Below are 26,581 nucleotides of genomic sequence, written 5' to 3' on the forward strand. Positions count from 1 at the left end.
GATGACTGAAACAAAAATTGTTCCCTATTATTTTAAGCCCGAACTTGACTTTCACATTTATCCTGCTTCACTCTGCACATTAGGGGGAATTTTTTGTGAATAATGTCAGGAAGGCTGTTTAAACCAGATTAGGTCAGACGAGCTCCTCACCTTAAGAGGCCCTTGCGTCCAGCCCTTCATTTTACCTGTTAAGAAACTGAGTGACCTATGGAGTCACTGATGCTGGCAGACCAGGCGCTTTACGCATCCTCATGTTCTCATAAATAAAATGTGGTCTTTTATCACCTTGCACGTTTACATTGTGCTAGAGTCCATGTGGGCTGTTTAACTACTGGCCCAACCTTTAAAACTTTCGTTCAGCAAAGACACAGGCATGTGTAAAAAAATGGAAACCAAATACAGGAAATTATACTATAAATGCAAGTAACTGCCAAAGCTGGAAGCAAGCCCACAAATAAAATTGAACTCTGGAACATGGAAAGCAGCGTTTGAACTGGTTCTGCCACGGTGGGGCCTTGGCAGGTTGCCTGGACACAGCTTTGAAGGGTGGAGCAAGAAGACCTGTTCCCTCTGCTGTCCCCCCTTGTGCTTTACAGGGGTATGTAATTTACTACAAAGCTGTGAAGATTAAAGGAGCTTTTTTTTTTAAAATCTCTTTTGAACTTAGCTAAGCTGAGTAGGAGCTAGAAATGTTGGATGATTTCATGAATATTATGCCTTGAAGGTTTTTGAGGCTTATTGTGAAAAGTTACTACCCCCAAATTTCTTTTACTGTCCCTGCCCTCCCCATTTGACTTTTCTCCAGCAGAGAAAATCGGTAATAGTGTCCATCTGTGCTGCCGTTCCTTCCAGCAGCTTCAGACCCAGCACAGGCTGGGTAAATGTTCTGTTGCCGTTTATCCATCAAAATTGTAAAGTTTGTGATGGAAACAACTGGAAGCATCAGGTCCCCCCCCACCCTCGCTCTCCCTCTCCCTCTCCCTCTCCCTCTCCCTCCCCCTCTCTCTTTTCTTCCATTCCTCTGCCATTTCTGTTGAACGTATTCTGAGGCCATTTAAGTAAGTTTGACCTCTTGGTTTAACAGTTGCTAGATATTCAAGTTTTAGTGTTTGCCTCTAATCTTCTCCTCTTTTTTCCCTTTAAGATGGATGATAGAGCTGCCACTCTGAAAAGAGAATCTTTGGATCAAGTAACCAACAGAACAGAACCATTAAAAACCCAAAGCATAAAGGTAAATAATAGGAGACGTACCCTGAAGTAAAAATAAAGGCATCAGTGTCTCTGTGCTTTAACCTGCTGCTGCTTTCAACAGGAGCTTAGTATGTCAACAAAGCGCTTAGTATGTTAGTGTACAGAGGCTGCTTTAGGAGGCACCTGCCCTGTGCTCAGCATTTTGATGAGATCTGGAGTGAGCAGGACAGACATGGTACCCTTACTCTGGTGGAACTCAGTCTATCAGTAAGAAAATCATTAACACATACTTGAACAGATAAGTAATAGCAAATATAAATGATACAAAGAAACAATATAGGGTATACTGAGAACATTAACAGGGATCAGAAGGGCTTCCTAAAGGAAACAACTTCTAAGCTAAGACAGTGACTTGCCTGTGTTAATAATAGAGGAGAGAAGCACAGATCATCTAAAAAAGGTTTCTAGCCTAAAAATTTTTTCCTGATTTTTATTGCAATCTCAACACATTTGTAATCTTTTTAAGCCTCAGTTAATAGATTCCTTTCACCTTGTGCCTTTCCCTTTTTTTGTGCTTCTCAGACATACTGTCAAGCAGGATAAGACAGGAAACCTGTGATGTGTTATCATGTCCCAGGAAAGAAAGTTTGACAGCAGCATAGAGTGTTATAGTTTAAGTCCTGGGCTAAGATAAAGGAAAAGTCAGGAAGATTCTGACTGAGAAATTAAAATATCTGAGATGCACGTTTCATTTGAGAAATTCAAAGGATCTGAGCTCCAGAGGAAATGAACTTAGATTGGAACCATAGTATAGGCAGTGTTTGATGTAGTGCTTTCCATCTTTATTTTGTCGTCCTAAACAGTTTTGTGTTGTCTAGATAAATTAACATATATTAGCGTTTTGATGTTTCATAAGCAAGGCTTTGGTTTGGTTTTCTAACTGCTCCTGCATTTTCTCTTGAGCCTTAACCAAGGATAAGAGAAATAGAAAACCAGACATGAATGTCAAGTGCAGAAGAGTAACTGGTAGTGACCTCAGCAACAGTTTACATTTCACCAGTGAATATCAGGAGACAGTACTCATGCTCACTTTTGCCTGGATGTTTTGGCTTTACTTTGCTTTTAACTGTCATCTCAGTGTGTCAGTCCCTTTATCCTACCCCATATAAGCATCCAATTTCTCTTGACTGTTCATTCTATAACTGTTTAGCATCTAGATTTGTTAGGTATGTCCATAGCTTAGCTTTCTAAATGAATCCAGGGTGACCTGTTGTACAACAACTGTTAGGGTAGAAATAAAGATGTGTTGTGGCGGAGCGGATAAAGCCACTGCCTGTGACACCAGCATCCTGTATGGGCACTGGTTCTTGTCCTGGCTGCTCCACTTCTGATCAAGCTCCCTGCCAATGGCCTGGGAAAAGCAGCAGAAGATGGTCCAAGTGTTTGGGCTCCTGACACCCATGTGGGAGACCCAGATGAAGCTCCTGGCTGAAGCCTGGCCAAGTGCTGGCCATTGCAGCCATTTGGGAGTGAACTAACAATGGAAGATATCTCTCTCTGTCTATATGTTTTTCTATCTATCTGTTGCTCCCTCTCTCTGTAAATCTGACTTTCAAAATAAATAAATATTTTAAAAAGTGGGAAATGAATAAACATATACAGAATAAAAGAAATGTGTGATGAGTTGATGTTTTAATAAGCATAAGATCAGAACCATTCATATTAACCTAAGTATTGAGAAACCAGCCTCACAGAAACCAGATGTCTCTCCTCTTATAATGAAATATATTTTATATGCCACTCTAATCTTCTAGAAAATAAAGCAGGGTATGGAGAAAAACGTTAAAAGACATAAGCAAGTAAGACTTACAGTTAAAAATACTACAGCTCCTTCTTCATGTTCCTGACAATTCCTGCTACCATGGAGTCCAGAGAGAACTTCTGAGAGAGTTGTGGTTTGTTTTTGTTCAGTTGTGAGTGTGTGTGTGCAGCTTATTGTTTTATTTTGAGGTTATAAGAACATAAAGCTGCTTAAAGTGCTCTAGTCACAAGGTGATATCGATATTCAGGAAAGTTATTTAGTTAGTGTGAAACAGCTCCTAGAAAACGATCCCCTGCTCATTTTAGGAAATGGGTGTTGCATAGGCACCTGAGCAGGAGGATATTTCCTTTACTGCTGACGTGCGCGTGCCTTGCCCCATCAGCTAAATGTTCACAGTGAATCAGATCATCTGTAGCGTAATGTTCCTTTAATGGTCTGGCCTCAAATCCAGCTAGACACTCATCAATGCTGAACACCAAAGATGGAGATCCAGTATTTGTTGATTCATTCCTCCACTGCCTGTGTAGGGAACCCACTGAGGTCAAACACCACATGCTAAACTGGCTCGGGTGTCGTCTGTGAAGACTCAAGTGAGGGCTTGCTTCTGTCTTAAACCTTCTGTGATCTTTGTTTTGGGCAGAAAGAAGATAGTTCATATTCTCAGGTATCCAAGCTAAAAGAGAAACTGCAGCTGATCAGTGCCCTCACAAACAAACCTGAGAGCAACAGGCCTCTGGAGAACCCTGATGAAGGTGAGAGCAGGGCTGACTCGTGAATATTTCACGCAGGCCTGGGCAGCCTGCCTCCCACACAGGGAGCGGGAAGGTGCTGCAGCAGTGCTGATCGAACCGCGTGAGTGATGCCTGAGTGCACCGAGATGAAGCTGATACACTTTGCTTTCATTTGGAAAAAGCCCATTTTGTACATGATTTGTACTCTAGTCTATTAAGGGAAGAATGGGTAATGTTTAGCTGGAAATAGACTTCTCCATGCTGTCTGCATCCAATTATAGGCAAAAACGTTACTGCCGTAACATATATTAAACCAGCCCTAAATGTTGTTTAGGGGAGCCTTCGTTTCTGTAAGTGCATAAAATTTACTTAAAAATAAATATTAGTCCTTCTGAAAATCATTAATACTGATGGGATTATTAGTTAAGAGGGCCCTTGGCAGGTAGGGACATACCTAATCAGTATTAGCAGATGCATCAGTCACCCCTGACATCAGCTCTACAAAGGGTGTACCCAAGACCCTGGGCTGTGTGAGCTTTGATTCCTCCCCACAACAAGAAGTTTTCAGTTTTGGAAAAACACTGAAACTTTTCTTGAATTTGTTTTATTTTTTATTTACTTTTTTGAGAAAGAGTTATAAACAGAGCTCTTGTCTACTGGATCACTCTCCAAATGCCTGCAATGGCTTAGACTGGGCTAGCCAAAGCTAGGAGCCTGGAACTAAATCAGATCTCTCATTTGGGTGGCAGGAACCCAATTACCTGGGCCTTTACTGCTGCCTCCCAGGAAGCTGGAGTCAGGAGCTGGAGCCAAGAAGCAAACCTAGGTACTCCAAGAGGGACTCAGGTGCTTTTATCACCAGGGTAAACGCCTGCCATCTTGAATTTTCTTTTGCTTAGGAGATAGAACTTGAGAGACCTTGTCCCAGCATTGTCTTACATAATCTTACAGTACACTCTTAGCACCAGCCCGGATATTGACATGTTCCCCTAGAGCAGGCTTTATAGCATGTCTCCAGGATGTCAGAAAAGCTTTAATATGCAGCCACTATGTTTTTGTCTCTCGGCAGCTTAAATGCTTACCATCTAAACATGTATTATGTGGGGCAGGCATTTGGCCTAGTGATTAAACGACTGTGCTTGGGACACCTGTGTCCCATGTTGGAGTGCCTGAATTTGAGTACCCATTCTCCTGATCCTGCTAAAGTGCACCCTGGGAGGCAGAAGATGATGACTCAAGTAGTTGGGTTCCTGCTACCTTTATGGGATAACTGGATTAGGTTCAGTGCAGCCTGTTACAGGTATTTGGGAGAGAACAAGCGAATGAGAAGTCTGTGTGTGTGTGTGTGTGCATGTATATGTGTGTGTATATCTCAAATTTTTAAAAATTTTTAATATTAAATATGTGTAATGCTAACTTGTACTATAAAATCTTCTGATGGAACTGACTATAATTGAATGCAATACTGGCTGTCTTTACTGGCCAGTATTTTTAATGCTTTTAAATTCAGTCACTATGCTACTTAATTCTCAACTATTTCTCTTAAATATAGGCAAATGCCTTAAAAGTTTGGTTTGGCATCAGGTCGTTCTAAAACCTTATGTGTTCATTACAGAGCAAGTTCAGAGTTCTACATCAAAGCCATCAGCATTGCCAAAATTTTCACAGTCTTTTGGTGACCAACTTAAGAAAGCTACCCAACCAAGACCTATCTCCCTGCCAGGAATTTCTAGCATTGAAGGTAAATTTTTATGTTGTTGGAATGTAATGTCAGAAAAGTTAAAAGTAATAACTTTTAATTTTAAATAAGTTATACAAGCTTCATGTATTTCATATATACTGATTTAGGACACTTCCCCCACCCCCACTTTTTAAAAAACATTTATTGAACACTTCATATAGGCCAGATACTTGATACACATCGTGTCGTTTGATCCTGGTAACCATCCTGCAAACACAAAGGTTTGTGTATTAGACCCATTGTACTGTCAGGGAACCTGCCTGAGTTCACACAGCAAATAACTGATTGAGGCAGAATTCAAACCAATACTTTCTGACACCAGAGTTTGTACTCTGAGGACCTGTGTACTGTGTTGTCTTCTCTATTAATTTTTTTAGGTCTTCATTCAGTCAATGAGTGCCTCATTAAATCCAGTGTTAAGCAGTAAGAATACAGTGTAAGATGTGGTCTCTCTTTCCTCAAGGACATTACAGTCTAGTAGAGAAGGCATAAAGACACAGGAGATTAGCAGAGTAAAAGTTGACCCTATTTGTCAGGTGCTTCTAGAAGTGAGGGGCCCTTTTGCTGAAAATCAACAAAATAAACATTAATAGGAAGGTTATGATTCATAGAGAACTGTGTTTGCTTTGCCAACTGCCTGGAGCATCTGTTCCGGTCCTCCCGCCGTGGCCGTTCATTTCAGCTTAAATGCTGTTCCACTAGGAAGCGTTTCCTTCCCTCCCAGGACTGGATTGGACTACTCCTGTGTGCTCCTTAACATTTTGTGGTTTTCCCTATTTAGTACATGTCAGTCTATTATAATTGACTGGGAATATACAAAATTTAACTCCTACCCTAGCACAGTACCCTTGTACATGTGCGTATCTGTTAAATGAATGATTAAGTGTTCTGCATGCTGCAGTTATTGCTTAAAGCATAGAAGACTCAAACATTTATAACACCATTGAAATGTGGTCACTTTTTTGTGTCATCCTGATTTATTTTCTTTCTGTTTTCTTTGGAGGAGGGAGAGCGTTCAGTTGTATTTAGTGACAATGCAGGTTGCCCCCTCTCCGTTATTACAGAAGAATTGCTGGGGATGAATGGGGAGAGGCTCTTTGGTCACTTTCAAATGCTCATACTTTTGAATGACCTGAAGCAGCAATCGTTTTTATTTGAATGCAGCTGCCAGCTGCATAGGATGCTATGTAAACTCATGCACAAAGAGAAAAACAACAAAACATTTTTCCAGCTAGCCACTTGGTGGCAGGCATTAGGAAGAAGAGCCCACCAACCTTTCTGGCTCTCAGAGATTTCTTGAGGTTTGTTAGGACATTGCTAGGCCCGTCATAGGAGTGAGAGTGGGCCCTGTTTGAAGCTTGTGCACAACAACAGCTTGTAAACCAGGCTTGGTACCACAACTATTGTCCCTGCTTTCAGACATTTTCATTTTTCCTACGTACCAAACAAGAGGCATAGAGAATTCAGGTGTGGTATTGAAAAAAGGAAAATCACAAAGAAATTCAGGGGGCATAGTGGGTAGGGCCACCGCCTGTGTGGGCACCAGTTCAAGTCCCAGCTGCTCCACTTCCAATCCAGCTCTCTGCTATGGCCTAGGACAGCAGTAGAAGATGGCCCAACTCCTTGGGCCCTGCACCCACATGAGAGACTCGGAAGAAGCTCCTGGCTCCTGGCTTTTGATCGGCACAGCCCTAGCCATTGTAGTCAATGGGGAGTGAACCAATGGATGGAAGACCTCTCTGTCTGTCTGTCTCTCTCTCCCTCTCTCTCTCTCTCTGCCTCTCTGTAGCTCTGCCTTTCAAATAAATAATAAAAAAAAATCTTTAAAAAAATTTCAGGAATATTTTTAAAGAAACATCAGACTCATTGACCCTCTTTCATATTAGAAATTAAATCATCTATCTTCTATTTGGTTATGGGGAAACAACCAAGTCTTTTTAAAATATTATACAATAATCAGCCCTCCTAAGTGTTTGTTATAGGGCCTTTGAGAAAATACAAGAGACTCCTGATAGAAATCCTCCAATCCTATTGGCTGTAATAGTGCCTTTGAAATAAAAAAAAAAAAAAAATACAAATCAACTGGTGGTATTTCTTTCTTATCCACACAAAAAAATAAATATGTATATGTGTATAAACATACAAACACAGAAAAAGACAAAGGCTTTTTTTTTAAAAGATCTATTTATTTATTTGAAAGGCAGTGTTACAATGCCGGCCTGAATACAAAAAGTGCTTTGAAAAGATATCTAGTCCTTTCTTTTTTTTTGTTTGTTTGTTTGTTTTTACTTTAATGAGATGTAATTCACATATCATAACATTGGACCCTTTTAAAATCTATAATTCACTGGTTTTTAGTATATTTGCAATGTTATGCAGCCATCACCACTAATTCCAGGAAATAGTCCTCATCCCAAGAGAAAACATGATATAGAGTTTAAACACTGCCCAGCCCCTTGCAGCCACTGCTCTCCATCCACTGTCTAAGAGCTTGCCTGTTGGGGTCTTTTATGTAAGTGGGATCGTAACAGCACATGGCCTTGTTTATGCTGCCTTCTTTCAATGTGTTTCTTCCATTTAGCATAGTGTTTTCATGGTCTATTCGTGTTGTAACATTTATCAATACTTCCTTCCTTTTTATGACTAAATAATATTCCACTACATGGACATAGCCCAGTTTGTTAACTGATTATCAGTTGATGGAAACGTGGGATGTTTCCAGTTTGGGCTATTGGGAATAATGCTGCTATGAATGTTTGTATGCAGATTTTTATGTAGACATACATTTTCATTTCTCTTCAGTGTATACCTAGGAACAGAATTGCTGTTTCATGATAACTTTTTTTTTAAGATTGTCTTTTTTTTTTAAGATTTTATTTATTTCTTTGAGAGGTAGAGTTACAGTGAGAGGGAGAGACAGAAAGAGAGGTCTTCCATCCACTGGTTTACTCCCCAAATGGCCGCAATGGCTGGAGCTGTGCCAATCTGAAGCCAGGAGCCAGGAGCCTCTTCCAGGTCTCCCATGTGGGTGCAGGGGCCCAAGGATTTGGGCCATCTTCCACTGCTTTCCCAGACCACAGCAGAGAGCTGGGTGGGAAGAGGAGCAGTTGGGACCAGAACCGGCGCCCATATGGGATGCCGGCGCTGCAGGCGGAGGACCAACCTACTGTGCCATGGCTCCGGCCCCGTTAACTATTTTTGAGGAACTGCCAATTTGTTTTCCAAAGTGACTGCACCAACTTTACTTTCCCATCAGCAGTATATGTGCACTCAATCTACTGTCTCCACATCCTCGCTGACCCTTCTAGAGTCCAGTCACCCTAGTGACTATGAAGTGGCATCTCCTTGTGGTTTTGAGTCCCTGATTATCAAGCTTGCTAATTTCTGGATCCAGAGAGACAATGTCATGTAGTAGAAAGAGCAACAAGTTAGATAATAAGATAATTTTGTCCTTATGTAGCCATTTAAGAGTTAAGTGGCCTTGGGGCTGAAGCTGTGGCCTAGCGGGTAAAGCTGCTGCCTGCAGTGCCGACATCCCATATGGGCGCTAGTTCTAGTCCTGGCTGCTCCTCTTCCGATTCAGCTCTCTGCTGTGGCCAGGGAAAGCAGTAGGAGATGGTCCAAGTGCTTGGGCCCCTGCACCCATGTGGGAGACCCGGAAGAAGCTCTTGGCTCCTGGCTTCAGTTCAGCAAAGCTCTGGCTGTTGCGGCCATCTGGGGAGTGAACCAACGGATAGAAGACCTCTCTCTGTGTCTCTCTGTAACTCTTTCAAATAAATAAATCTTTAAAAAAAAAAAAAAGTCCTACCACCAGCAAAAAAAAAAAAAGAGTTAAGTGGCCTTAAGCAAGTTACTTTCCTTTTTGAGCTTTGGTTTTCCCATCAAAACTGAGAAGACGTTGAGTATTTGGGATTTCTACTTCCTAAAGACTTCGAAGCGTGCTTCCAGTCCCCACTCAGCCATCCAGGAAGAAGTCTCACAAGAGGCTCAGCTAGCTCCCATCAAGCAGTTCCCTAGGTCTCTGCATTCCCTTTTACTCCTCCAACTTAAGACTAAACTCTGGAAAACCTGGAGAGAAGGCGCGGCTGGAGAGCAAGCTCTCCACCCTTTCTCCTGTAGTTCCCCAACACGGCTTTGCTGGGCAGGGGGAGGGGGAGGAGGGCCCTATGATCCTCCTGCTCTTAAAGGATCAAAAATTAGCCTTTCTGTTTACCTTTTCTTTTAGTGCTTTAAATTCAATGGAGGCTACTTTTAACTTAAGTTACCTGTATTTTTATAATTCCTTTTTGACAGATCTTCAGGATTTATTCCACAAGACTGGCCAGGACGTGGATGGGAAGCTGACCTACCAGGAAATCTCACAGACTCTAGGTTCTGCCCTGCCAGAACCAGAGCGCTTGAGAACATTTGATTCTGACGGAGATGGGAGATACTCGCTCCTGGAGCTGAGAGTCGCTGTAGGTGTCTAGCTTCATCAGGCTTGCTTCAGAAATGGAGATACACCCCGACTACCTAAAGGCTACTCACCTCACAAAATAACCCTCCGCCTACCCATCAGTCCTTCAGACCACTGTAGCAGACACATTGCCTCCTTGTAACTTGTTTGAAGAAGCTATAGAAAAGTTATTTTTTTAAAAAAAGACCATTTTACTTATATAATGATGTTCAGAAATCTATGATTTCCTGAAGCCAGATCTTACATTTTTAAATTTCCAAGAAAAAAGAAATAAAACCTTCATTTTTTTCTCTTTTTTTTGAGAGGAAGAAACTTTACCTTTTAAAACTGGGAAATGTGTATATAGAGAGAATAAGCCACCTTTTATATTTCACATAAATTTGCCTTAAATTAGCTGCACTTTATAGAGACTCGGAAAATGTCTTTCCTTTCAAAGACAGGCCTTTTCTGTTTGTAACTTTACAACAAAAGGAAGGACTGTGCGTATTGTGTGGAAAATAGGAAGAGTGGTTTTGAACAAATGATTTGTTATAAGAATCGCTTATCTGCTCTGGGTCGCAGCTGAAACTGTGTCCGTGTCTCCTGAAAGCGTCCCCCAGGTGCTGCCCGGGTGTGGCCTGGGAGCTGGGGAGCAGAATCAGGGAGTAAACGCTGTGGGGGGCGCGCTGGCTCCAGGCTCAGGAAAGGAGGAGTCTGATTCTCTGTTCCCTCCGCTAATCCCGCCCCGGAAACCAGAGAACTTTTGGGGTGGTGGTGGGGTTCTTATTTTTAATCCTGTTTTAGGTTTATGAACCAGTGGGAGCGACTCCCCTGCCGGGTCTCCCCCACCGGGTGGACTGGATTGTGCTCCCCCACTGCCCACTCCAGTCTGTTTAAAGCTGTTGAAAGCTCCCTGCTCTGGGACCAGCTCCGTTCTAAATGGCAGCACTGAAGTCTCCCGGCCACTGACCGCCTGGCCAGCGGAGCCTTAGAGGACAGCCATGCCTTTCGTTTTGACCCAGAAACCACACCCCTCAAGATCTCTCCTGGGGGCTAAGCGGGAACCTGACACATTTCTCTATTGGATGAGTAAGGCCAAAACAGTGGTGAAGTGAGACACGGGAAGTCGTATTCCATTTCCTTAGACCTGCCAGCTCAGAGGATGCCCACAGCAGGGGCGTTCACGTGATGATAGCAAGTTGTTTTCAAAGTGAATTCCAGCAAGCATGATCCTTCACCCTTTAAACACTTCCGCGGACCTGGCTCGGAGGTCCCTGAGCTGGAGGGAGTAAGACTTCCATGTCCCCTGCATGTCGAGTCTGGACTTGCTGTGTGGTCCTAGAAGCAGTTCTGGGGCAACACAGTAAGGAAGAAACCATGAAACCTAACGTTGCTGTAGGCCAAGTGAGGGGAAGCAAGGAAGCTCTCATGGCACCAGATTCTTGAGTAGCGATCGATTCCGTTCTAACTTTGTCCACGTGGCTGGATCAGCTGTCGGGTGGTGTAGTCCCCTTCAGCCTTTCGGGGCTGGTTTTGGTTTTTGCTTTGTTTTGTTTTCTTTACACAATGTTCATCTTGGTGTTGGCCAGCCTTACATTTTTTTTCTAGAAGTATTAAAGTTTAGCTTCAGCAGGGGGAAGTCTTTTCCCGTGGATGTGTCTTTTCTCATTATGGCTTAGGCATCTCCTTTTTTTATTTCTTTGTTCCTTAACATTGCCTTTGCCTATCTGTGCTATTTCACTCTCTCATAAAAGTTCAAATATAATATAAAATTAACCTGGCACTTTAGGAAACATGAAGATAATTCTTATTCTTCTGGCTGCCTTCCATCCCCCCTCCCATTTTTTAATATATACACCCTTACTGATTTTGTAACAACCAAATAAAGTTCTAGCAATAAATTGAATTATACTGCTGTATTTGTATATACTGTACCATAAATAGTATGTCTGTACCTGGAAAGTTTTTTTTGAGAACTGATTTATATGAAATATACTTGAGGGTAATGTAGCTTGTCATTTTTAGTTTCAAATTCTTATTCACTGGCAGATACTTTCCGGACACCTTAACTCTTTGTTGTCTGTGCATTTCTTTTGCATCACAGAATTGTGTAAGTGGAGAAGTCATTTTGGTTTTTTAGCTTCTCTTCTGTCCTTCCCACCTCAAGCTTGTGTGGCCAGCCTCATCCCTGAGCCAGTGTGCAGTGCCGTGCTCACCCCTCCCACGCCTGGGGAGGCGTTCTCGCTGCACTCGGGCCTGTCGAGACCCTCGGCCTGCCTGAGACACTGCCTCAGCTCCAGGCAGAGGTGGCAGGTTTCGAACTCTCTTGTTCGAAGTTGAAGTTCAGCAGCTTGAGCAAAGAGCCCCATAAGCCTTCTTCGTGTTAATTTGGGGGTTCTATTTGTTGTCTTCACTTACCCAGCCTGTGATTTGCTCTGACCTATAGTCAGACCTCACCTGCGCCACCTCAGCTGTGACAGGGAGGTTGGGTAATGGCGAGTTTGGTTGCAGTTTTGATTTTGCTTTTAAATCTTACCTTTGCCAACTGGCAGTTCCTCCTGCTGCTTTGCTACGTTCCCCATAGCCCTATTCTTGGTCCTGTTTTCTTCGTGCCTTGTACTGTCTGGTATACTGTGTGTGCAGAGAGCCTCCCCGTAAATCCCAGAGGAAAAAGGTCACATAGAGAGAAGCACCAAAAGAATCGAGAGCCTGGTTTTGAGATGACTGCCGTGGCCTCTGCAGGGCACAGGGGTGCCTGGCGTGCAGGGCTGGGGCTCGTGCAGCGGAGTGGGCGGGCGCACGCTTCACCTGCTGCTGGCTGTTTGGCCCCCCTTGCCGGTCCCACTGGTCACAGTGGAGGGTTTTGACTGCGATGGGCTCATACACCTAATGGCCTGTTGTTCTCAGTGACAGGTTTTGTTTGCTGCACACCTCATTGGCTCGCTTACCAGCACCATCTAGATGCGGTCTCTTCTTTCGTATACAAACTGGAACACATTTGGGTATTCCTGAGACTTGTAGAGCGTGGATTGTTTGTTATACGAACTGAACCTACCTTGCCGTTTTCTCATATTAAGAAATATAAATCTGCTTTGTCTTACTGGAGCTATTTTGGTAATTATATGTAATTTTGATTGTTTGGGAAGTGAATTCAAGGTTTGTGACTTGATTTGAGTTTTGCTTATTGCATATCAGTAATTCACCCATTTTTAATTTAAATAAAACATTTCCTTTTTCTCTCACTGTGTCTGACTGAAGACTCCCTCCAACCCCTCCTCAGTACTAAGAAGAAAAATCTGCTTTGAACCCTATTTTTGTGGGCTCCGTCCTCCTTTTGACAGCAGGGACCAACACGTGGTCCTGGTGATGGTGGTGCTCCAGAGGGCCACCCTCCACCCACTGCTGGCTGTTTCTCTTCCCATCCGTGTCACCCCTCGCACCTAACACACACGCACACACAGAGGACTACACACAGAGCTTAAAAGTGGGTCGCTTACAATACAGTGAAAGGAAGAATGTATATCCTGTGAGAGCTGTGCTGTCTTAAACTGGGGTTAGATCACCAATATTAACGTTACTCTCTTTTTTAGGACTTCTAGAAGGTAAAAAAATAACTAGCATTCCCATGCAGTGAATCAACTTCTGAGGGCCCATGGATCCCTTAAGATGGATAACAAGGGGTTTCCAGAAAGTTTATGGAGAATCCATTCTGTGAAAAAACTGCATGGGCTTCAAAATTTCTGCACCAAAATAATTAATTAAATTAATTTTTAAAAATAGTTAATTCCATTTTTCCATGAATGTTTTTGGAGTACCCTCATGTAAACTATGGATATTTTGATTTCTGGTTTGGTTTTTTTGTTGTTGTTGTTTTTGACAGGCAGAGTGGACAGTGAGAGAGAGAGAGACAAAGGTCTTCCTTTTTGCCGTTAGTTCACCCTCCAGTGGCCACCGCGGCCGGCGCATCACGCTGATCCAAAGCCAGGAGCCAGGTGCTTTTCTTGGTCTCCCATGCGGGTGCAGGGCCCAAGCACTTGGGCCATCCTCCACTGCACTCCTGGGCCATAGCAGAGAGCTGGCCTGGAAGAGGGGCAACCGGGACAGAATCCGGCACCCCGACCAGGACTAGAACCCCGTGTGCCGGCGCCGCAAGGCGGAGGATTAGCCTATTGAGCCACAGCGCCGGCCGGATTTCTGTTTAATTGTAGAGGGTTCACAGACCAATCCTTCCTCCAAGCCAATCTCTGGACCAAGTGAGTAGCACCCTACACACACTAAAGCATCCCCCGAAACGTTCTAGGAAGACATTGCTGGGGAAGGGAACTTCCGTGCAGGACAGATGTGAACTAAAGCACTAGACAGGGCACGTGCCCTTAGAATCTGCCTCTTCATCTGTAAGAGGAAGCTCATTCATAGCCATTTGGCAAGGTTCTGGGGTTAGAGATGATGGACAGACAACCCAGTAAAAACTCAACACATCGTGGAACCGACAACACGGTTCAGCCTGTAGTGCAGTGTGGCTCACAAGTCTCATGGTGCCTTGGTTGGCCTGTAAATTAGCCACGGTGCATTGCCAGTCTGTGTACCCTCCATATCCTATAGGGTGGCGGTGCCTTTGGATACCAAGCCCAGAACCTGGCACACATGTTGGTCTTTAATAAATACTGGATGGAGGGATGTTGAGTCCACCCACAAGTGCGGGTTCTATGTCTCCTCACAGCAAACCTCCAGTCCCAATTTGTCCCCAGCTTGTTTAGCAAAGTGCCCCATCAGACAGGGAATGGACATCACCTTCCAAATGGCAAACGAGACATTTGGGAGCCTGGAACATTTATTTTGGTCTTTCACAATGTGACATCGAGATGGACCTGGCCGCTTGTATTCAATGTCTCCATTTCCTATTCTACCCAATCCCTGTGGCTCTCACCCTCAGTAAGAGGCTACAATTCTGAAGCAAAAGGCTTGGCATTGAAGCAGTGGTCTCCATGGGCCAGTGTGGGGAGAGAATGGAAGCGGCCATTTATCTTACGACAGCTGGCCAAAGGGTAGGAGACAGAGTGGTTCACCACAGGAGGAAGGTTGCAGAGGGATAAGGCAAAGGGAACCTCCTGAAAGGTGGGAATCGGGAGAGGGGAGCTGGCCTGGGGCCGTGGCATTGGGGAAGGTAGGGGCTGCTGTGGGACCACGAGTGCCGGCTGCAGGGGAGCAGGGGCCTCCACCCTGGGGGCACTGGCTTGGACAGCATAGCCCCTGCCTTCAGGAACATTGGCCTCCCACAGAGGATCTGGATTCTGGACGGCAGTCTCAGGGTTGCCGACAGCAGGTGGAGGCCCCGTGTTGATGGCTGCATTCATGCCGTAGTGCCGGCGCTTGTTGATCCAGTACAACAGAGGGCTGTAGGTGAATGTAGCTGCTTGCATCACCTCCACCCACTGCTGGGCACGCTGTTCCCGCCGCAGGTTCTTCCTCCAATGCAGAAAGAGAATGCAGCTGCCGATTGCCACAGAACACAGCCCCAGGAATCCAAAGTACAGTGAGACCCACACTAAGGCAGGAAGAAAGAAAGAAAAAGGCAAGATGGCCCATAGCTCTAATGTGGGGCCAGAGCTGTTTTGCATTCTTCTCCTTGACTTAACCCATTCATCAATCACTCCATCCACTTAACTACTTACTCTCCATTCCTTCCCCCCTTCCTCACTGACTTGCCTCATCATTTTCTCATTTAGTCAAAGCTACATTCCCAGGGAGCTTAAGAGGCCACCTTTGGGGCTAGTGCTGTGGTGCAGCTGGTTAAAGCCCAGTGCCGGCATCCCATATGGGCACCAGTTTGAGTCCCAGTTGCTCCACTTCCAATTCAGCTCCATGCTAATGCACCTGGGAAAGCAGTGGAAGTTGGCCCAAGTTCTTGGGCCCCTGCACCCACGTAGGAGACCTGGAAGAAGCTCCTGGCTCCCGGCTTTGGATCAGCTCAGCTCCAGCCATTGCAGCCATTTGAGGAGTGAACCAGCAGATGAAAGACTTCTCTGTGTGTGTGTCTCTACCTCTCTCAGTAACTCAGTCTTTCAAATAAATAAAAATAAATCTTAAAAAAAAAAAAAAAAAAAAAGAAAAGAAAGCTAGGTTAGACAGGGCATGACCTGCCTGGGCTCATCCATGCTGATGGTTCCCAGGCCAAGACCCATCCAGTCGGTCAGTCTCCCTACTGGCAAGGCCATCAAGGCAGTCACAGTTCAGCAGGTGACAGCAGTACCAGCGTCCCACCCACAGCAACTCCTCTGACTGGGCAGAGCATGGCCTCTGCCCTCAGGGACGCCTGAGGTTTCTAGAGTAGGCTGTCTCCTAAGTGATCAGCATTCCTCCACACGGGCCACGCCCCCTGTTCACACCAAAGGCTGTTCTCTGTGTGTTTACTCCCAAGTCCATGGGCACAAGGCAAGGGCAGGGATGGGAAGGACATTTACCACCAGGGAGGCTCAGGTCCTCCTGTTGGGAATCCATAAGGTTGAGCCTCGGTGCCCTGCCGATGGCTCTGAGGAGAGAGAACTCACTCATTCATCTGTCCAGCCAATGGGGGTCCCCAGAATGGCCAGGGCCCATTGTGCCTTAAAGAAGAGGTCACTGGGTTCTGAGCACTGGACGTTCCATGGGTGGCTTATGGAGTGGCCCTTGCTCGATGGAAATGGCGCCTTGTGGGCATTGTGTCTGTCCGTTCCATCAATACTGGCCCACTCCCTACATTGTCCCCTCCAGCCCTTGTAGTGAACCCTCCAAGCAGGCCACAGGAAAACGCCCTCACTTTCTCAGGGGCTTACCTGTGTAGTTAGTCTTCAGGAGACCGTTGATGGCTCTCTGTCCCCAGCCGGGAGCTGGGGCAGGAAGGACACAAAGCTTGGAGGCGCCCTTTCCTCCAGAAACCTCTGAGCAGAGCAGTGCTGTGGTACAGCAGATGGCTGCCTGCTCCGCATACCAGAGTGCCTGGTTCAAGTCCCCACTCTCCTCTGAGCCAGCTTTGTGCTGCTGCACAGCCTGGGAGGCAGCAGGTGATGGCTCCAATACTTGGGTCCCCGCCACCCACACGGGAGACAGGGATGGAGTTTCAGGCTCCTGGCTTTGGCCTGGCCCAGTCCTCAGTGTTGCAGGAATTTAGGGAAGTGAACTGGCACGTGGAAGACTCTTTCTCTCTTTAATAAAAATAAATCAAACTTAAAAAAAAAAAAAAAAGACATCTCTGACCAAGTTGTCAGGAGAAAATCTGTTCATGGGAAAGAGCTGGCCAACACTCCTTTGGCTCCTATAACGTTGTTTCTGTCCCATTGCCTCCCTGCAGCAAAAGGTGGCAAGTGTGCACCCTGGCCACTAGGCCCTGGGGGGCTCTTCCCAACCTCACCTCCCTCCCATCCTCACACACTTTCCCTTACAGCCAGACCAGACTCCCTGGGGCCCTGCGTGCCTGCCTCTCCGGAGTTCAGCTCGCACAGCTCCAGGAGTGCTCCTCCCCACCTTGCTTATCCTCCAAGGCTCAACCCTCCCCACACTGTCCTCCAGTTTCTCTCCCAGAATCACATCACCTCCAGTCTGAAGGATCTGGAGAGTTGTCCGGTCCCACTCCCAGCAGATGCTTCAGTCCGGGGATAGATCTTCCCTGGCCAACAGCTGCCCCCCAAGACTCAGCTGAGTCAGGGATTGCTCACCACCCCCTGAGATACTCTGATCCGTTTATGGGCAACTCAGAAAACACTTCCATAATTAAGTCTAAGCCCAAGTCCCCCTCCCCGTAGCTTGAACCACTGGCCCTAGCTCAGTCTCTTGGGACCATTTAATTAATCCTCTCTTTATAGTTCCCCAGTGGATGACTTACGGAACTATTTAGCACAGCGTTTCCTCCACAGACTGCTCACCACTGGCTCTCCTGCATTTCAGTCTGCTTTGCTGATTTCTCTTTCCTTGACCTCTAAATGTTAGCGTGCACCAGGGCTCAGTCCTTACTTAGCACTCCACCTGCATTCATTCCCTCAGTGATCGCATCCACACTCATGGCTTTGAAGATCAAGCGTAAGCTAACTACTCACAACTTTCTGTCTCTAGCCTAGAATTTTTAAAAATATTTTATTTATTTATTTGAGAGGTAGAGTTACAGACAGTGTCAGAGAGAGAGAGAGAGACAGAGAGAAAGGTCTTCCATTTGTTTGTTCACTTCCCCAAACAGCCACAGCGGCTGGAGCTGAGCCGATCCAGAGCCAGCAGCCAGGAGTTTCTGGGTCATCCACGCAGGTGCAGGGGCCCAAGGACTTAGGCCATCTTCTACTGCTTTCCCAGGCCACAGCAGAGAGCTGGACAGGAAGAGGAGCAGCTGGGACTAGAACCGGATCCCCTAAGGGATGCCAGCACCACAGGCAGAGGATTAACCTACTGTGCCACAGCACCGGCCCCTAGCCTACAATTTTAGATTCTTATATCCAACAGCCTAGTTGACATCCCTCCTTGCCAGTATCTGAAATTTTTTTAAGATTTATTTATTTACTTGAAAGAGTTACACAGAGAGAGAGAGGCAGAGAGAAAGAGAGAGGTCTTCCATCCACTGGTTCACACCCCAATTGGCCCACACGGGTGCAGGGGCCCAAGGACTTAGGCCATCTTCCACTGCTTTCCTAGGCCATAGCAGAGAGCTGGATCAGAAGTAGAGCAGCCAGGATTTGAATTGGCACCCATATGGGATGTTGGCACTGCAGGTGGCGGCTTTACATGCTACACCACAGCACCAGCCCCAATAAATAAATATTTTAAAAAGGAGGAGGAGGGCCAGCGCCATGGCTCAATAGGCTAATCCTCCACCTGCGGTGCCGGCACACCAGGTTCTAGTCCCAGTCGGGGCACCAGATTCTGTCCTGGTCACTCCTCTTCCTGTCCAGCTCTCTGCTGTGGCCCGGGAGTGCAGCAGAGGATGGCCCAAGTCCTTGGGCCCTGCACCCGCATGGGAGACCAGGAGAAGCACCTGGCTCCTGGCTTTGGATCAGCCCAGCGCGCCGGCCACAGCGGCCATTGGGGGGTGAACCAACAGAAAAGGAAGACCTTTCTCTCTGTCTGTCTCTCTCACTGTCCACTCTGCCTGTAAAAAAAGAAAAAATAAACAAAAAAAAAAAAAAAGGAGGATGAAGAGGAGGAGGAGAAGGGGGAGAGGGAAGCGGGGCGGGGAGGAGAGCAGCCTAGACTCAAATTGGCGCTCTGATGTGGGATGTTGGATCAGAGCTGGCATTGCAAGCCGAGGCTTAACCTGCTGCGCCGTGACACCAGCCCCTTTCTCTGTCACTTTAGTCCAAGTACCACCATCTTTCACTTAGGTTGCTGGTCTTCCCATAGGGTGAAAAAACCATCCCAGTTATTCCATGACTGGAGGGTAAAGGGGTTCTCAACACATGGGGTTTTCTGTGCTAAAACCAAGAAATTCCTAGGTATGCTAGGACAAATTAGTCACCCTTGGGAGACCTTCCATTCTTGTCCCACATACCCTAAACTCCACCAACAGCCAAAATGAACCCTCGGTACATCATGTTATCCCCCTGCTCAAAACCTGCAGTGACATTCCATCTCACCAGCTCACTCAGATTTAAAGACACAGTCCTTAACTTAACCACTTTTTGGGCTGCCAAAAATAACCAACATGGCTTCCAACTGTGCCTCCACAATGACTTTTAGCTAATGATATCATTATAATTAAACTAGTAAGGCTGGCACTCCTACTCCCATCGTGTACCTCATGCCATGATATCTCTAAATTTCCAAAAATAAAAGGGCAAGGAAACAGGTGGTACCCACCCCAAACTCTGCCCCCTATGACTATCCTATTAAACTCTGCCCTGGACACCACCCCTTATGCTTCCAAATTCTATAAACTTCGTGGGGCACAACTCACTCTCAAGTGTACGCACACTCCCTCTCAAGTGTATATTTTTTGCTTTGCTTACAAATAAACTTCATTCCTCTGTTAACCTTCACATCCATCTGGTCATCAAATTCTTTCTTGCACCAGAGAGAAGAAAGTATACTCAGCCATCCTACAACATCTGTGCTGAGCCAGCCAGGAGGTAGAAGCCCACCCAGAAATCAGCCAATGAATCCTTCTCCCGACTCTCGCCTCCTTTGCACTTGATAGACTTGGTGTAGTTTTTTCTTTCTTTACTCCATTCTGACCCACTACAGACTAACTCCTTTTAACTCCTCTTAACCTAACCATGTCTACTCTGTCCAGCAACTGCTGGAGGTGGGAAGGTTGGGCCTGAAGTAGCAGGCAGGCTAATGCCTGGCTAAAATGTTAAAAATGAAGCCTATGATCTCTCATGACCAAACCCATAACCTCCCTCACAGAAAGCCCTGGGGTTATGGACAACCGGGCCAAATGATGGGAGATACTGAGACAATTACACTGCATGCATGCTTCTTTTTCCAAGACTGATGTAAATCAATACAGAGAGGGTTTCAGAAGACTCTACAAAGTTTACTGAGGAATTTCAGGCTCTAACTCTGGCCTTTAACATGGCCTGGGATGACCTACACATTATCAATGTGCAACGTACCCACTGCACCATGGAGAAAAATCAGCAAATCTGGGCCAAAATCAAAGCCCCATGCTGATTCCCTGGCAGCTCAACATCCCAGCTGATATGCCGGGGAAGCCACGGTCATCCCACAGACAGATCCTAACTGGAACATTGAAGAGGTCATGAGGATTCAGGTCACTGAGACCACGTAGCTACCTGCTTGGTGGCTGTGATAAAAAATGTATTATCTAGGGCTGGTGTTGTGGTGTAGCAGATTAAGCTTCTGCCTGCAATGCCAGCGTCCCATTTGCGCACCGGTTCAAGACCCAGCTGCTCCACTTCCAATCCAGTTCCCTGCTAATGCACCTGGGAAAGCAGCGGATGATGGCCCAAGTGCTTGGGCCCCTGCTCCCATGTGGGAGACCCAGAAGACACTCCTGGCTCCTAGCTTCTGCCTGGCCCAGCCCCAGCCATTGCAGCCATTTGCTTTCTTGCTTAATTGAAAGGAAAGCTACACTGTAGGTAGGACTGTCAGGAAGAAACAGATAAGAACATTCCTGGGAATGACAGGCTTCCACAGGATTTGGAATGCAGGATTCAGGTTGATAGTCAAATCCCTATATGAGGCCCTGAAGCATAGGTGTGGAACCTCTTTTCTGCCAAGGGCCATTTGGGTATTTATAAATCATTCATGGGCCATACAAAATTATCACATTAAAAAATCACCCTGTTCCAGGTTTACTTAATTTCAGGTCCTGCCTGTGGTTGCCTTGGCAGGGCCAGACCAATGATTTCATGGGCCATAGATGGCCACAGGCTGGACACTCCCACCCCTGCAAAGGGTTCTGATACTGGCCCACAAAAATGGACAGGAAAACAACATGAGGCCCTACAAAAGATTAAGGGTCAGGGCCAGTGCTGTGGCATAGCAGGTTAAAGTCCCAGCCTGCAGTGCTGGCATCCTATATGTGTGGGGAGCAACTCGGACTAGACTAAGTTACTGGAATTAAGACTTATTCTATGCATCTGCTCTCCCACAATATGGCGCTGGGAGAGGAGAAAACAGCTTCTACCCAGCTGCCTCCAGTTCAACCAATAAACAGCAGGACCTGCTCCTGATTGGAGGAGAGCAGCGTACTCGGCGTGTGGGCAGCCGAGTTGGGATTGGCGGAGGAGGACTATAAAGGAGGAGAGAGACGGCATGCACCAGGAACATCTAAGGGGAACACCTGTGCAGCCCCCGAGAGAGCCGGCTGGCGGTGTGCCGCTCCCCTGCAGAAGTGGGGAATGTGGCAGGGGGAACCGCTCTTCCACAGAGGTGGAAGGGTCAGTAGCCAACCCGGGAAGAACCAGCAGCAAACCCGGGGAGGGCCGAGCAGACGAAAGAACAGCGCAGGGTCCTGTGTCGTTCCTCCACGAAGAGGGGGAGCGACATAATGGTGCCGTGACTCGGATAGGAAACCTAGGAGGAAAGAAACGAGAAGAAGTGGAAAATACCGGAGAGAGAGACTAGCAAAGAGCCTAGGGAAAAGCCGGACAGAAAAGGTGCCGGAAGAAGCTATCGAAAGCCTAGGCATAGACTCGGATACGGACTGTGGGAAAGAAGTTAGGATTTAAAGTGAAAGCAAGAAGAAACTTAGACTCAGATACGGACTGCAGGTTGAAAGCGAAAGTGAAACCTAGAAGGAACACCACGGACTGTGGGGAGAAGCCAGGAGAAATGAGGGAGGAATATTGTTGGAAGAAAAGTTAGGAAACATACCGGGTAGAGAAAAATATGTTAGGGAGGATGAAGCCGCGAGTGCAGGCCGAGGCGGAGACGTAAGCTATCTTGGAATTCTTCAAGTCAGCCCGGGGAGCAAAAGGCGAAAATCTGGAACCAGAGGCAGAGACGTGGGCCGCCAGGTTGGAATTCGCCAGGTTAGCCTGGGGAACTTGGACTGAATACCGGTGGCGGAAACGTGAGCTGTGCTGTGTGACTCGTGGAAGCCGCCGCGTGCAGAGAGAGCACGGGGCGTGAATAGATAGGGAACGTGGGGCTAATGCGAGGCCGTGGTGCGGGCGTGCGAAGCTGGGAAGCCGCGCAGATGAGAGAAGCGCGGGCTGAAGCGGCTCAGAGCCGGGAAGCCGCTGAGAAGCAGCCTCGGGGCGGGCGCCGGGAAGCCGCAGGGATAAGAGAAACAGAAGTTTAGAAGTAAAATGAGAGAAATAGGAATGCTGGCAGATAGAAGTAAAATAGGAGAAATAGGAATGCCCGGAGATAGAGAAATAGAGAAAAATAAGGCCTCCCCACACCACAGCAATGAGAGCTTGGATTCGGTCTGCCTGATTAGTAAGGCGATAAGCACCAGCAGGCAGCTCGACCAGAGTATGAGCAGCAGGTCACCGAAGATAGGCACGAATCAACACCAATAAGTCTCCCCACAATACGGCAATGAGAGGGCTTGGATTCGGTTTGCCTGATTGATAGGGCTTGTAAGCACCTGCAGGCAGTTCTAGCAGAGCAGAGCATGCGCTGCAGGGCACTGAACTCAGGCACGCATCAGCGCCTAAAAACCTCCTCACAACATGGCGAAGAGAGGACCCGGATTTGGTTTGCCTGATTGATAGGGCTTGTAAGCACCTGTGGGCAACTCTAGCAAGCAGAGCAGAGTGTGTGCTGCAGGGCACCGAAGACAGGCACGTATCAACGCCAAAAAATAAAAAGAAAGGGGGATCTGTGGGGAGCAACTGGGAGCAACTCGGACTAGACTAAGTTACTGGAATTAAGACTTATTCTATGCATCTGCTCTCCCACAATATGGCGCTGGGAGAGGAGGAAACAGCTTCTACACAGATGCCTCCAGTTCAACCAATAGACTGTGGGACCTGCTCCTGATTGGAGGAGAGCAGAGTACTCGGCGTGTGGGTAGCAGAGTTGGGATTGGTGGAAGAGGACTATAAAGGAGGAGAGAGACAACATGCACCAGGGAACATCTAAGGGGAATACCTGAGGAACATCTGAGCAGCCCCCGAGAGAGCCGGCCAGTGGTGTGCCGCTCCCCCGCAGAAGTGGGGAAAGTGGCTAGGGGGAACCGCCCTTCCACGGAGGTGGAGGGGACGGTAGCCAACCCGGGAAGAACCAGCAGCAAACCCGGGAAGGGCCGAGCAGACGAAAGAACAGCGCAGGGTCTTGTGTCGTTCCTCCACGAAGAGGGGGAGCGACATAATGGTGCCGTGACTCGGATATGAAGCCTAGGCAGGGTTTAGTGTCGTTCCTCCACGAAGAGGGGGAGCGACAATATGGATGCCAGTTCGAGTCCCCGCTATTCCACTTCCAATTCAGCTCTCTGCTATGGCCTGGGAAAACCATGGGGAAAGGCCCAAGTCCTTGGAAGACCCAGAAGACACCCCTGGCTCCTGACTTCGGACTGGCTCAGCTCTAGCTGTTGCGGCCATTTGGGGAGTAAACCAGCAGATGAAAGACTTCTCTCTCTCTGTGTGTCTCTACCTTTCTCTATAACTCGTTCAAATAAATAAAATAAATCCTTAAAAAATATATTCCAAGGGTCTGCAGACAATGGGCTCTGAACCAGGGATTCCTAATTTCTTTAAAGAGTCATTTATTTATTTATTTTTGAAACAGAGATCTTCCATCCACTGGCTCACTCCCTAGATGGTTGCAATGGCCAGCACTGGGCAAGACTGAAGCCAGGAGTTTCCTGCAAGTCTCCCATGTGGATGGCATGACATGGATCAGAAGCAGAGCAGCAGGACTCAAAACAGTGCTCCAGTAGGAGCTGGCAGCATCACAGGAGGGAACTTAACCTGCTGCACCACACCAGCCCTGCGAGCTCACACTCGTGTAGAGACCACAGAGCAGGTCCACTCCATCTAGGAGATGGACCTCTAGAGGCTCTGGATACTGAACATTCTCTCATGGCAGCAGTTTCATGAAGGAAGAGGTTACAAAGGCAGGATACGCCACACTGTGTCTCGCCCAAGTGGTGGAGGCACAGACATTACTGCCCAACACTGGCTCAAGAGGCTGAACTTCTCATCTTGACTAGAACCTTGGGAAAAGCCATAAAGTCAACATTTATGTAGACTCCAAATATGTGTTCTTTGTTATGCACACAGGGCAATGTGGAGAAAAAGAGGCCTACTGACTGCAAAAACAAACAACAACAACCCTTAACATGGCCAAGTGATTTTGGCTTCTCTTCGGGCAGTTTCGGACCCTCTGAGGTGGCGGTTATTCATTACAAGGGGCACCAGAACAGGAAGAGCCACGCGATCGGAGGAAAGGCACTAGCAGAGAGGTAGCGAGAAAGGCTGTTACTCAGGAGGCTTCGGAAACAGCGCTAACACCCCAGCCTTTAGCGACCATTGGAGGCCCCTGTTATAGCACGCCTGAGATAGAATGGGCTCAGAAACAAGGTAACGCTAAAAATCTCAATGGGTAGTGGGCTTTGGATCACAAAACCATGCTTCTGCTACAAAGAAGAGGAACCTACCCCGGTAAGGACTGGCAGACCGGCTCCCCTAGCACGTTCCCAGCATATGGTCACAAACACACATGCCTGCCTTGACACATTCACTGGGTGGGCAGAAGCATTTCCAACCCAAAGACAAAAGGCACAAGAAGAATCAAAGTCCTATCAAGACAAATAATCCCATGTTTTGGGCTCCCCAGGTCCCTCTAGAATGACCCTGACACTTCAGCAGATAGCCACCCCTCTGGGAACCTGCCACTTCCATGCCTCTTGGAGGCCCCAGTCCTCAGGCAGGGTTGAAAGGCCAACCATTTTCTTAAAAGGACTCTGGTCAGACTATGCCACAAAATCTCGGATTCGTGGTTTAAGCTGTTACCTGTTGCCCTCCTTAGGATGAGAACAGCACCAACGCTAGCTCACAGCTTGGCCCTCTGGAGATGGCCTATCAGAGGCCCTTCCTCGCCTCTGCCATCCTCCTTGACTCAAGCATCCAAAACGTGATAAAGCATATTACCAAGTTAGGCCAGGTACAGAAGGTTCTGACAGCATGGCAACAAGAGTCTCCCCAAACCAGACTCCAAGTCACTCACAACCAATCTCCTGAGGACATCCAGGTTTATTTAAAACCTGGAAAGAGGGCTCTTCCTCTGACCAATTACAGCCTAAATGGAAGGGACCCTACCAGGTGCCACCTAGCACTCCTATGCAATTATACTACAGCAAATTCCTAGCTGGGTATGTCTGTCAAGAATGAAACCTCTATCCCCTGAGTCTTCATAGACATACCCAGAGGATAACTTTGCCTATTCCTGTGAGCCAATTAAGGACCTCAAATTTATGTTCAAAAGACTTAAAGATAAGAAAAAATTTTTTTATTTTGCCATCAACGTCTCCCTAGAAAGAGGTTCAGGTTGTCTCACTTCCCAGATGACATGCCTTTCCTACTTCTCCCATCTTTTGTGGGAAACTGCCATTGGCAGAAAAACATCCTAGTAAACTTTTCCATCATAATAGCAAAAGGAAAGGAATTTACTACATACCATGACATTGTTTTAAGAAACCGGTCTGCTGCCTTGGGCAACTAAGCCCAGATCACTGGCCAGGTTCTACAGCAATTGCAGGATTCTTTATATTCCCCAGCTAAGGTGGTCATGGCTAGCCAACCAGCCCTAGATTACCTGCTGCAGAACAGTGTGGAATATGTGCAATGGTTAATAAAACATGCTGCACTGATTTAACAGTGGGCTTCTGGAAGAAGGTATCAGAGGGCTTTATGATCAAGCGAAGTTGTTCTATGATTTTGGAATGGGAAATCCCTCAGCTTCCACCACCTAGGAAGAAACAAAAAGTACTCTCTCTTCTCTGACATGGCTCTTATCCTTGCGCCTTTCTGGGTCATGGATACGCATTCCTAACGACAAATCTGTCTCTTCCAGAACCCAGCAGTAGGATGTGAAGATGATGGTCACGTAGGGACTTTGGCCATCACTATTAACCGGTGACAACCCTCCAGCTCCTGCAAGGGACATTCTACATCAGTTAGCAGGAGCTTTTCTTCCTAGGATAGGCAGGGAAGCATCCTGACACAGCCTGAAGAAGTCACAAAAGATGGGCCTTCCTCCTTCAACCTCCCATAAACATTAAGGGACAG

The 26,581-nt window shown here is 46.8% G+C and overlaps 2 protein-coding genes across 8 annotated transcripts in view; one reads left to right on the plus strand and one right to left on the minus strand.

Moving 5' to 3' along the window:
* The window catches only part of EFCAB14 (EF-hand calcium binding domain 14), a 46,535-nt gene extending 33,373 nt beyond the window's left edge, over positions 1-13,162 (plus strand). For all 4 annotated transcript variants that reach the window (XM_070078553.2, XM_008265292.5, XM_089337382.1 and 1 more), the window contains 4 exons: positions 1,145-1,231; positions 3,654-3,765; positions 5,360-5,485; positions 9,779-13,162. In XM_070078553.2, coding sequence (XP_069934654.1) covers positions 1,145-1,231; positions 3,654-3,765; positions 5,360-5,485; positions 9,779-9,954 — 501 coding nt within the window. In that variant the 3' untranslated portion in view covers positions 9,955-13,162. The remainder of the gene's footprint in view (positions 1-1,144; positions 1,232-3,653; positions 3,766-5,359; positions 5,486-9,778) is intronic.
* Positions 13,163-14,737: 1,575 nt separating this feature from the next.
* TEX38 (testis expressed 38) overlaps positions 14,738-26,581 on the minus strand; it is a 47,358-nt gene continuing 35,514 nt past the window's right edge. For all 4 annotated transcript variants that reach the window (XM_089337392.1, XM_089337391.1, XM_017346323.4 and 1 more), the window contains one exon: positions 14,738-15,465. In XM_089337392.1, the coding sequence (XP_089193518.1) occupies positions 14,861-15,465 (605 nt within the window). In that variant the 3' untranslated portion in view covers positions 14,738-14,860. The remainder of the gene's footprint in view (positions 15,466-26,581) is intronic.

This window comes from Oryctolagus cuniculus, chromosome 7 (genome assembly GCF_051225735.1).
Source record: "Oryctolagus cuniculus isolate XC-2025 breed Fujian yellow rabbit chromosome 7, ASM5122573v1, whole genome shotgun sequence".
Taxonomy (NCBI): Eukaryota; Metazoa; Chordata; class Mammalia; order Lagomorpha; family Leporidae; genus Oryctolagus; species Oryctolagus cuniculus.